At 34.4% G+C, this 12,255-nt stretch overlaps 3 protein-coding genes across 3 annotated transcripts; 2 read left to right on the plus strand and 1 right to left on the minus strand.

Annotated features, from left to right (window-relative positions):
- Positions 1-379: 379 nt before the first annotated feature.
- LOC129873967 (heavy metal-associated isoprenylated plant protein 21-like) lies at positions 380-1,702 on the plus strand. The gene is made up of 3 exons (XM_055949166.1): positions 380-653; positions 798-873; positions 1,198-1,702. Exons 1-3 carry the CDS (start codon positions 576-578, stop codon positions 1,488-1,490), a joined length of 447 nt encoding a protein of 148 aa, XP_055805141.1. The 5' UTR covers positions 380-575; the 3' UTR covers positions 1,491-1,702.
- A 4,322-nt stretch (positions 1,703-6,024) lies between these two features.
- On the plus strand, positions 6,025-7,569 carry LOC129874439 (uncharacterized). The gene is made up of 3 exons (XM_055949727.1): positions 6,025-6,255; positions 6,350-6,425; positions 6,599-7,569. Exons 1-3 carry the CDS (start codon positions 6,214-6,216, stop codon positions 7,549-7,551), a joined length of 1,071 nt encoding a protein of 356 aa, XP_055805702.1. The 5' UTR covers positions 6,025-6,213; the 3' UTR covers positions 7,552-7,569.
- A 437-nt stretch (positions 7,570-8,006) lies between these two features.
- LOC129872938 (uncharacterized) lies at positions 8,007-10,977 on the minus strand. The gene is made up of 2 exons (XM_055947893.1): positions 10,315-10,977; positions 8,007-9,009 (listed from the first exon to the last, which is right to left on the minus strand). Exons 1-2 carry the CDS (start codon positions 10,466-10,468, stop codon positions 8,210-8,212), a joined length of 954 nt encoding a protein of 317 aa, XP_055803868.1. The 5' UTR covers positions 10,469-10,977; the 3' UTR covers positions 8,007-8,209.
- Between the last annotated feature and the right edge of the window lie 1,278 nt (positions 10,978-12,255).

Consider the following 12,255-nt stretch of genomic DNA (forward strand, 5'->3'; position numbering starts at 1 on the left):
AATTTAGGATCATGGGACATTGGAAGGCAATAATTAGGGGCGTTAATTGATAAATAAATGAAAAAGGCAAAGCCACACCCACTGAACAAAAATGAAAGGAAGACATAAAAGTACTTTACAACAATTTTCCAATTACTAATAACACATCACAATAAACAAATAAGGAGTTACATAAAGAATCATCATTTCTTGGCACACTTGCATCTTTTGTGGACGATTTCTTTAGCAGAATGAAAATCAAACAATCTACCGCCATTACTTCACTTTTTTTTAATTTTTTTTTTATAGTCGACTTCAACTTATTTCGAACTGAATTGTAATAGTTATTGTATAGTAAATAGGTAACTAAATTACACTAATACTATAACGAAAATATATTTAAGTTAAACTCCTTTTTCATAGACACGATATATAGTGTCTTGCTTTAGTTGTCATTGTCCCATATCCACCTAACCAACTTGTTATAATATTCCCCCTCCCCATAAAACTCACAACACAAGTCTCTCTTTATATATTTGTTCATTACTTGCTTTCTCCCAAAGATAAGTGAAATTCGATAGAGAGAATTTTATAATATGGGTGTTCTTGATTATTTATCAAATTTTTGCACCGTTACTAGCACAAGACGACGTACCAAAAGGAGACCATTGCAGGTACTTTAATTTCTAATTCATGTTATATATATATATATATATATATATATATATATATATATGCTCTTTAATTAATTTGATAACCTAATTTTGCGCATATTATTTTCTTGGCATTGACGATATTATTTTTGGTGAAATTGTTAGACAGTGGAGATAAAAGTGAAGATGGACTGTGATGGATGTGAAAGAAGAGTCAAGAATGCAGTTAGACGCATGAAAGGTTTTTACTATCATATTTTCCTACTAATATATATATATAATTAAGTACTCCCATGTGTGGAGTTATCGAACTTCTTCTTTTTATTAATAACTCTATGAGGTTAACACCTATTTTTTTTTAGAGTAAATCAATAGTCGATAAATGATGAAAGGTGACGAATAATATTTTGTAATAAAAGCATAGTAATGGAAATGCTACTACTATTTTAGTTAAGTGAAATAACATTATATTCATCACTTTATGAGCTTGATATAACATTGGATGTACGTATATTATTTTCGACCGCGAATTATTGTGATTTAATTTAATTTAATTTATTTTCAGGTGTGAAAACATTGGAAGTGATTAGAAAACAAAACAGGGTGATAGTGAGTGGGTATGTTGATCCACAAAGAGTGTTGAATAGAATAAAAAGCACTGGAAAAAGAGCAGAAATGTGGCCATATGTTCCATATAATTTGGTGTCTTATCCATATGTAGCTCAGGCATATGACAAAAAGGCACCTGCTGGTTTTGTTAAAAATGTACCACAGGCACAAATTACCCCTAATGCTACTGAAGAAAGGATTACTCATCTTTTTAGTGATGATAATCCCAATGCTTGTTCTATTATGTGATGTTTAACATTTCTTTTTTACCTACCTACTTCCAACATCGATCATGTTTTTTTTCTTCCTCTTGGTCTTTAGGAATTTATATTATGTGCTTGTCTCATGTAATTAAGAGATAGAACTAATAGCTTCAACGATGGGAAATTAAGTTTGTGTAACGAGCACAACGTTTTTTTGTGCCTTGCTTGAATTTGAAGAAGCAAATATCTATTATTGTATATATACCCTCATTTTATTTCTAAATTTTGCTAAATAATCACAATAGCACTTTACATAACATTTTTAAAATTATAGCCTTTTACTGCGGCATTTTATTTAATGTTATAGGCAGGGCAGAGCTAGTAGCCCACAAGCGGTTTGGCGTAAATTTTTACTGAAATAGTGAATTTATTAAATATATATAAATATTACATTTAAAATCTAATTGTTATCACTTTAAATCGTCAGTAAAATTCAGAGAACGTCCCATAAAATTGAAATCATAGCTTCGTCTCTGAACTCATAGGTATTTTCTATATATCTCTAAAATTAAGGAACCTCCAATTTAGTCTCTTGGAATTTAGCCAGTCGTCAAAGTTGTCATCCGCTCGTGAAATGGCGTGTGATGAGCACAAGGGTCTTGTACAAGTTATTTTACATAATAAAGTTATCATATTTTTGCTTCTTTAAGTACTATGTAGTATTTCTTTTTTAAATCTTTTATCGAGCGAATTAATTTACCACCTTAAACGTTTAGAAGGAAAGATAAATAAATTAAAATAAAGAGACGTGATTTTTTTATTTCTAGAAGAAGAGTTTTTTCACCTAAAATCTTGTTTAAATACTGAATAACCTGGTTCTTCGGTGGGAGAAGGCATCATAAAATATATAACAATTAACAACTCTCCCAATCCTTAGTTAATTCCTTCAAAGTTATGCACTTGATTGTGTATTTGAACAACAACTCAGTGAAATCTCACAACGTGGGGTCTGGGGAGGGTAAAGTGTACGCAGACCTTACCAAGGCAGGACGACTATTTTCGAGAGACCCTCGGCTCAAAAAAAGCATAAAAAGAGGTCAGATAAGGCTAAGAAGTTCAAAGCGTTATGGAAAAGCAAATAACGAATAACGCCAATAACGAAAGCAACACAGATAAAATAGAGTAATCAAAGTACAAAAAGTAATAGAAAGATAATAACAAAATTCAGAACACAAGAAATTATAGTGCACTAATGGGCCTACTAATACGGAAGAATAACGAGACTATGTACTAGACTTCTACCCTAATATGAGTCCTCCACACCCTCCTATCTAAGGTCATGTCCTCGGTAAGCTGTAACTGCGCCATGTCTTGTCTAATTACCTCTCCCCAATATTTCTTCGGCCTACCCCTACCTCTTCTGAAACCATCCATGGCCAACCTCTCACACCTCCACACTTGGCATCTGTCTCTCCTCTTCACATGCCCAAGCCATCTCAGTCGCATTTTCCGCATCTTGTCTTCCACCGAGGCCACTCTTACCTTGTCTCGAATAGCCTCATTTCTAATCCTGTCGCTCATGATATGCCCACACATCCATCTCAACTTTCTCATCTCGGCTACTTTCATCTTTTGAACATGATAGACCTTAACTGGCCAACACTCCGCCCCATATAACATAGCTGATCTAACCACCACTTTGTAGAACTTGCCCTTAAGTTGTGGTGGCACCTTCTTGTCACATAGCACACCAGAAGTGAGCCTCCATTTCATCCCTCCTTCCCCAATACGATGTGTGACATCATCGTCAATCTCTCCGCTGCCTTGCATGATAGACCCAAGGTACTTGAAACTACTTTTCTTTTGGATGGCCTGGTCACCAAGCTTAACTTCCGCGCCAACCTCCTGAGGTGTCTCACTGAACTTGCACTCTAAGTACTCTGTCTTGGTCCTACTCAGCTTAAACCCTTTAGACTCCAAGGTATGTCTCCAATCCTCCAGCTTAGCTTTAACTCCACTACGAGTCTCATCAATCAGGACTATGTCATCCGCAAAAAGCATACACCATGACACCTCACCTTGAATTTGTCGCGTCAATCCATCCATCACCAAGGCAAATAAAAATGGACTAAGGGCTGATCCTTGATGCAACCCCATCACAACTGGAAAGTGCTCTGAGTCCCTTCCTACTGTCCTAACCCTGGTTTTGGTGATGTACGCCACAGGTACAACTTTAGCCTCCAAACATCTCCATAATATCTCTCGTGGAACTTTATCGTAAGCCTTTTCTAGATTGATGAATACCATATGCAAGTCCCTCTTCCTCTCCCTATACTGCTCCATCAGTCTCCTCATAAGATGGATGACTTCTTTAGTTGAGCGTCCCGGCATAAATCCGAACGGATTCTCTGAAATAGACGCCTCTCCTAACCCTCATCTCCACCACTTTTTTCCACACTTTTATTGTATGGCTTAGAAGCTTGATACCTCTATAGTTGTTGCAACTCTGGCCTCTGGATATCCCCCTTGTTATTGTGTATTTGAAATTACAAATTAATAAATTTGCTACCTCATTAGAAAGTTTAAATTTTGACCCACAAATTTAAGTTGCATGAATGATGACGAAATTTATGTTGCTTTTTAAGTGCTTAAAGATTACAAGAATTAAGGACCAGAAGAAGAAGAAAAAGTAGGCTTTGATTACCAGCAGAAGAAAAATATCATGTATTCGTTAAAACTGTTAAAATTTCTAGGAGCCATTCGCAATTAATTAACCTAATCAAGATGGTAAACTACTTTTGAATTTTGATGTATCCTCAATTTCTGGCTTTTAACATGACAAAAGTGATCAATGTAATCCCACTTATTAAGAATTAGGCTCTAGATATAAAAAAATTAATTCGTACTGATGATTAAGTTATGATATATCTTATCCTAATAAATCTTGATTAGTAGATTGTTACCTGTTACCACTATGTTGGAATATAATAAACTATTTACTCTTATTACCTTTTCCTCATTCATCTTTCAATTTTCAATCTGTAGTTTAAAGTCCTTAAAAATCTTCTCATCAATTTTTCTCTTTTTAAAAAGTTGAGCAGTGACAACAAAGATGGGGCAACATAATCTTAACGAAAAGAAACAAAGTAAAATTTTAAAAATTAGGTACTCCATCATTACATGGTCAAGTTTTCAAAAAAGCAAGTCTATAACACCGACCAATTTATTAAAAAAGATAGAAATTTTATCCCACTATTATTTATTTATGTATTTAAATCCTGACAACAGAGAAAATGACAATGTTAAGTGCTTTAGAAATTGAGTGATTGGATAAAACAAAAATTGTGAACATTTTTATGTTAATTCCGCCGTTTATATCAGTTAATGACAATTACCTTAACCATGATTTGTGTGTCTTTGGGAAAAAATTGCCCCACATTAACCGCAAAAATATTTTTAAAATAAGGCATTATTGAAACAAAAACATAGAAAAAGACCTTTATTAATCACGATCCTTCTTTATTCATTTTTAATTTAAATATAAGAAAGAAATAAAGAAAAAGCGAATTTATGGAGTGTCAAATTAAAGTGTAAGGAGTCTACATAAAATTTTCAAGTGTCCCTGCTTTGGCTATACATTAGTCGTCTGGGTATAAAAATCAACAACGACCATTTTCTTTTAACACACAGTTTATTTTAAAAAGAATTATTTATTTACAATTCCGAAATGTAAAACATAACATGTCATTTGCAGATACTCTTATGTTAACTGTGATTTCCCTTAATTAATATTACATATTGGAGCCAGTTGCCTCCCAAATACGATCCATCATGTTGATTTGCAATAATGTCCTTGAATTTTTACATTCACTTGCCCTATGAACAAAATTTCAAATATTTACTTTCGACCTTGAAGGTTGGATTGAGACAAGTAATTGGGCGTAATTTCCTGCATTCCCAACATAAGTTTGAGGCCCAAAATTAACAAATAATCTTAAAAGGAATATGCATTGCCTGTAGATGGCTCATGGCTATCTGGACCAAAATTGTAACACTCAGCAAAAATGATCCAACCATGGGCTTCATGAAAATTTGTTGGGCCTAAATGAAAGATTGATATTGGCAAAGTCAGGCCCTTTATTGTCCTGATTTCTTTAGTTTGTAGTAAAAAAAATGTTGTATAAAATCATTAGTTTTAAGTAATGTGTAGTGTAAAAATTTCTATACTCGAACCTATTTTTCAGATTATAATATCAGATTCAAAATAAAGTTTCTGACTAGGATCAAATCATACTACTTCCACGCACATAGTCATGCTACTAAAATAAAAAGAATCTGACACTACTACTTGGCAGTTGCCTCTATATGGAAAAATGATATACTTTGCCTTACTGTCTTTATCTGAACTGTCAATCCTCATTTCTCTGAAGTACTCAACTGGTCAAATCACACTTCTCTTACACCCCCCCACCCCAAACCTCCTATCTAAAGAACACAAAAACACTCCACACACTGACATTTCTGGAGGTCTTTTGTGTTTTGTACTGAGATGAAAGGACTAGCTAGCTAGTGTGCCCCATGTTCTTGCTGCAGCTGTTTCTGAGTCATGTATTTGGTGCCTCTGTTACTAGTGTTACTGTGGCTGATATTTAGCCATTTGTAGGGTGATCCTTTTGAGGTAAGTTATTCTTAAGCCTTAAAATAGAAATAAGTTACAACTTCATTTGACAAAAGAGAACAAACTTAAAACACTGCTACCTACCTGAAAAATGTCTGCTACTGCCCATGACTTTGAGCTTGTGAGAATTCAGGTCATTTACTTGGTCCTCATTTTTGCTTAGTATTGTTCTCTTTAGCATTGTCTTCTGCCTTATTTAACTAATGCTTTGCATTCTTTGTTTACAGACTCATGTTCTTAAAGTTCAGATCAACTGTCATGGATGCATGCGGAAGGTGAAGAAACTGCTTAAAAGAATTGAAGGTACTCTCATTTTTCACTTACTATAAGTTATACTAGTAATATCTACCACCACCTTTCTCCAACATGCACACCAGGGAAAAATAAAAATCAGTATCAAACCATTTATGTACTTTCAACAAAAGAACAAAGAAAGTTCATACTTCAGAATAAAATGTTAAAACATTTGATTTCAGGGGTTTATCAAGTGAAAATGGATGTTGATGAACAAGTTGTCATAGTATCTGGGAATGTGGACTCTGCAACACTGATCAAGAAGCTAAGCAAATCTGGGAAACATGCAGAGCTTTTATCAGAGAACCCAATGGAAAACCAAAAAGCAGAACTACTCTATAACTGGTTCAATGATGACTTTCACCAAAACGAGGGAGCTCTAAACTGGTGTGAGGATGAGAAGACTCAAAACAGAGCACTCCTTAACTGGCTCAATAATAACAAGCATCAAAACCAAATGTACGGATCATACAACTCTCTTGGAACCTCCAAGAGAAGTCCTATGTGTGCCCCTATTGAACGAGGCTTCGATCATTGGAACAACAAACAGTTTCTGGACCAAAGTATCCGAATTGACTCTCTCTCAGCTGAGGCAAATCAGAACCTTTGTGCACTAGGAAACATGGATTATCCATATAATGTTCAGGAAGAAAGCATCATTAACAATGCAGTTTTCGGAAGAACTTCTTCATTTGGAGATCTCCAAAGTCTACAAGGTAGAAGAAATTCAATGGTTGATTTTCAAGGTCTCCGAAACAATAATCTTAGTTTTGCTCCAAACCAAGGTCTCAGAAGTATTAATTCCCGTTTTGCTGATTTGGGAAGTGAAGATTCAGTACTACAAAACTTACACACTGGTCAAGGGGCATATGGATATCAACCAAGGCCATTCAGTGAGATGAATGACAGGCAGGCTTACCATTACAAATATCCAGCTTCAACAATGACGTCTTTTTTAGATTATCCTTCAACAATGATGAACTCTTACAGGCAGAACAGCCATGGCAATGGCATTGACAACTTCACCAGTGATATTTACACATATCAACCAGGAAGGATTCTCTATCAGACACCCTATGGTGTCTTCCCACCCAATTACAGCCATACTTGGAACATGAATAACTATAACAATTGAGAAACTTACCATTCGTACCTACATATATATATATAGTTTAGATTTCAGCTTTCACATATAAACGACTTTCATTTCTTGTGTTTTTTCTTTGTTACGAGTAAATTCACTTTTATACATGACGTTGTAAAACTTTGTTAACACTATCCTAGTATTATAACCTATTGTAATAGCCTAATAGGTAACATGCTTTATTTGCCAAGCTACTAAGTCTACCTTATATGCATTCAAACGTTGTAGCGGTACTCCCTAATTTCAGACAAAGGCAAAATTCCAGTTAAAGGCTACTGTTTAGCCTTTATTCCTGATAGCTGCTTTGCAATATAGATTATAGAGAAATCACAATTGCAGTAAACATGCATTAATGTGAAACTCAAAAAGTAGGTATAGAGCAATTAACTTATCTCAAAGTGTTAGTTACGAAATCTTAGTTCCCATTCAGTAATCAATAGCAAGAATTAGTAATCGAAAGTAAATGGTCTACCTAAAGCAATCATAAATAATTTACAGAAAGCAGTAAGCAAGTCCATCAACAGTTGACACATCTTCTGGACATGAATTATCTCGGATCCAATAGTCGAAGAAACTTGGAATCAGCCACTAAGAAACAAATCTACTGGTACAGTGTTTAGATGCAAAAAAGAAAGGCGGCATCATGAAGCTATCGTTTCCGTGCTTTCCTACGCCTAGATTCTGTTTTCTGCCATTTCTTTCTACGTACCAATTTGCTCTTTGGTTTCAGTTTTATTTCAGGAGAGAACTCAAAGTTTGGATCTCTCATACGAGCTTGTATGTCTTTGAAAAACTGCATATTCAATTTCTTAGGTCCTCCCTGTCTCAATTCAGCATATTCTGGTCCGGAAATGATGTTCTCAAAAGCACCAATCAGAATGTCCAAATCGCTCATAACCTCCCAAACATTAATGAAACGCCCATCAGGACCCTTTTTCAATTTCTTAAGGGCATTTTCCACTGCAATTTTTCTAGCTTGCTTTCCCGGAGATAACTCTTCAGGTTCCTGCTCAGATTTCAAGGCTTCAGAGAGTGTTCTATATTTAGGTTTTTCCTCAAACTCAAACAGTTTATCAATGTAACTATCACTCTTTTTGTTTGGGTATGGGTCAGTCGGAATATCATCGTCATCATCTCCTTCACTACCAGTCCATAATGTCTTCTCATCATCACTTTCAGACCACAGACTTCTCAGTTCGTCACTATCATCTGCATCAATAGGACCATCTTGCTCTTTTGCTCGCTGTTTGGCTTTCCTAATCTCTTTTCTGAGACGGCGATGACTATCACCTTTATCGGAGTCGCTTTCATCTTCACTTGCTGTCCAAAGACGGCTCTCTTCGTCATCCATTTGTTTTGCCCACGCTTTCTTAAACTCATCTGGTTTAGGTATACCACCGCCAAATAGATCATAGTCGGAACGTCTGTTATGTGCATATGATCTCAAAGCTGCACCAATTATAGCACCTCTTGAATTTTGTTTGCAAGTTATTATACTTGCAAGAAGAAAAAAGCCAAAATGCTGTGTGCATAAAGTACTCTGTATTACAGTATTAAAACTAGATGCTTTGACTTCTGGCCTATATCAAGAAGTTAGATGCAAATCAAGTCCAGGGACTAAATTTTAAAAAAATTGTGGCCACTTCAGGGAAAGATGAATCTTAAAAATTGGATGCAATTTCAGGGGAAAAAAGAGGTCAAATCATGTGGCACAAACACTAATATATTCTATCAATGTAAGACAAACCTAGAAAACGAATCATTAACAAAAATCTTCCAAATTGATATGGTTTAGTTTCATTCAAAGAACAGAAGAAACAACTCCAAGAAACAATCAGACTGCCCAACTGAAAAGCACTTATGAAAGGAGAAGTGCTCAAGCACTGGGGCAGACACATAAAAGCAAGTAAATTTTAAGGCGAGCTGCAATTTTATCAACAGGTGAAGTATGGATTGCCTAAAAGATAGCAATAATGGAAACACAGCCCAAAGATTCTCAGATAACTATAGAAATGTTAGAATTTAAGGGTCTTTTTACGACTGAACATGTGATTATCATCAGCAAATATCAATTGATAGAGTATCTGCAAAACCCCATCACAAGAAAGGCATGCGAATTAGTTTCGGGAAAATTATCTTGAAACCAGAGGTGTGAATGGTCATGAAGAAGTCTATTACAGGCGACAATCCCATACACATACATGTAGCAGACTAGTCGAAAGAAAAAACAGTTCAGAAGAATTCTGAAAGGCAAAACACAGATTCTTGTCCAGGGCCATGGTTCAACAGCAGAGGCAGAAGTAGTAGCACTTAAAGAGGCAAATATTGAGGTAGAAACATAGATGTGTTGTAAAAATATTAACCAACAAATATTCACTAGGCAACTCAATGCTAGGTTAAAACTGATTCACTTGATAGGAGATTATACACACTGCATAACAGGACAGAAACTTAAGAAAAAAGTCCACCCATAACTCAAAAAGTCCTTAAACTTGAAACTGTTACTCCTACAACTGAGCAACCCTTATTCAGAATCTGATCCAGCACTAAAATTCTGATAATTTATCCTGTCCTTGAGAACTCTTACAAACAGATTGGCCACATGAAAAGAAAGCCTCATCTCCACCACTTATAATACTCTTGAATATCCAAAGTGGTGCCTTACAAACACCAGTAATACAAAATAGGAAGGTAAAGTCTGCTTCGAGCCCTATCACTTTACCAATTAGATTGACAGGCGTGCAGAAAACTAACCTTGCAATTGGAGCATAGGATAAAAATAGCCATGGGGTACAGTGTGTGGATGAGACTGGAATGTGCTGGGTAAGATTGGTGGTTGTAACATGGCTCCAGTAATTGATCTGGACATGAAGGCAACCGTACAAAGACGAGAAAACCTTCGAGCCATTTCCCCGATTTGTGCAGGGAAAAGACCATACAACTCAACCCCAATTCCGGGTCAGCTTCTTTAAAGGAGAAACTAATACAGTTTGAAATCAAAATATTTGCTAAAACCTAACAACAATAATAATAAGAATCAATCAAACCCTAGTGTTGAAACTAACAAGATCCCTACTCCAAATGGATTGACCACGACAACAACCTCATCCTCTGCGACTCTTGTTTATTCTTACTACAAACACGCCCTATTCACGATGTCTCATCTTCTGCCACATCGACTACTGCTCCAATCTACCAAGTTCAACGAAATGATGAAAATGACCTTAGCGGCGCGCCTGCACGGGTCGAATTATCCGACCCGGATCCACCACAAAACAGTAGCTTCCCTGAGGATATAAAAACTTATTTTGATACTCAATAATTTGGTAACTTTGGTCATGACCAAGGAGAGGATCTGGTCTTTAATGAGATCAATTCCTTCATGCAACCCCTCTTACAATTTCATTTTGATGCTTAATTAGCCAAACATATAGTGATATAGTGTCAGTTGTCTTTTATTAATTTTTTTAAAATATATTGTTGAGGAAATAATGGGAAATTCTTACATATCATTTAGGGACACTTCCTATATAAGTATTTTCCAAATATGATTTAGGGTAAAACAAAAATTCAGGAGAATTTGTATTGATTATTGGAGAATATTATTTGTAGATATATGAAACAAATTGCTTCTCATGAACATTAATATTTAAGTTGTTTATTATCATTTGAAATAATAAATAATTGTAGTTTTTTTTCCTCATGTCCCGTTTTACATAAGTTGATATATATATATATATATATATATAATTTGGTGAAACAATTGCAAGCTATAGAGGCGCCGTGTGGTGATGCTTCCAATATGATTTTTTTTTTATATTTTCAAATTCGATACATCTAGTTAAAAGTAAAGTTATTCATATGTCCCAAATTTTAGGGATTCCGTTTTTCAATAATAATATAATTATTATAATTTTTTTGAAGGAAAAATTATACTGTGTGTTTTAATTTATTTGTCTTACTTTTTTTTAGTGTGTACATTCTTTCTTTTTTGTCAATTTTAAATTTAACTTTTCACTTGACATGTTTAAGACAACAACATTAAAAGACATCTTGATTATATATATATATATATATATATATATATATTATTAATTTAAGATCATAAGGTTCTAATATCTTTTTTATTTTTTAAAAAAACATTAACGAATGTTTTTTTTTGGTCAATTTTAAATTTAACTTTTCACCTAACATGTTTAAGACCACGAGATTAAAAGAAATCTTGGTATATATATCATTCGTTTAAGATTATAAGTTTCAAAAATCTTTTTAGTTTTTTAAAATTTCGCGTCAAATCAAAATCGAACAAAATGTTAAAATGAATAGAATACTATCTATAGAAAAAGTAAACTTTTAAATTAAAAAAAATAACTATGCATATATAATTTAAAAGTTTAAGGCCTCCAATTTATTTTTAATTTTAGGCCACTGATTAGCTTGAACCGCTCCTATATATATATATATATATATATATGATTATTAAAATATTTCTGGACCTACATTTCTACCTATCTAGCTCTATTCACGATCTATATAAATTCTGAAACTTCCAAAGGGTTTTGAGTTGATCATTTGACATTCGATAAACTTATAACTTATAAACAAACAAAATGATCCTCAAAGAAGAGTGTATAGATGAGAACTTGCGTATCAAATGCTCACATATAAGAGACTCTTTTATGCTAAAGTCACTGC

Source organism: Solanum dulcamara, chromosome 11 (genome assembly GCF_947179165.1).
Source record: "Solanum dulcamara chromosome 11, daSolDulc1.2, whole genome shotgun sequence".
In the NCBI taxonomy this organism is placed as follows: Eukaryota; Viridiplantae; Streptophyta; class Magnoliopsida; order Solanales; family Solanaceae; genus Solanum; species Solanum dulcamara.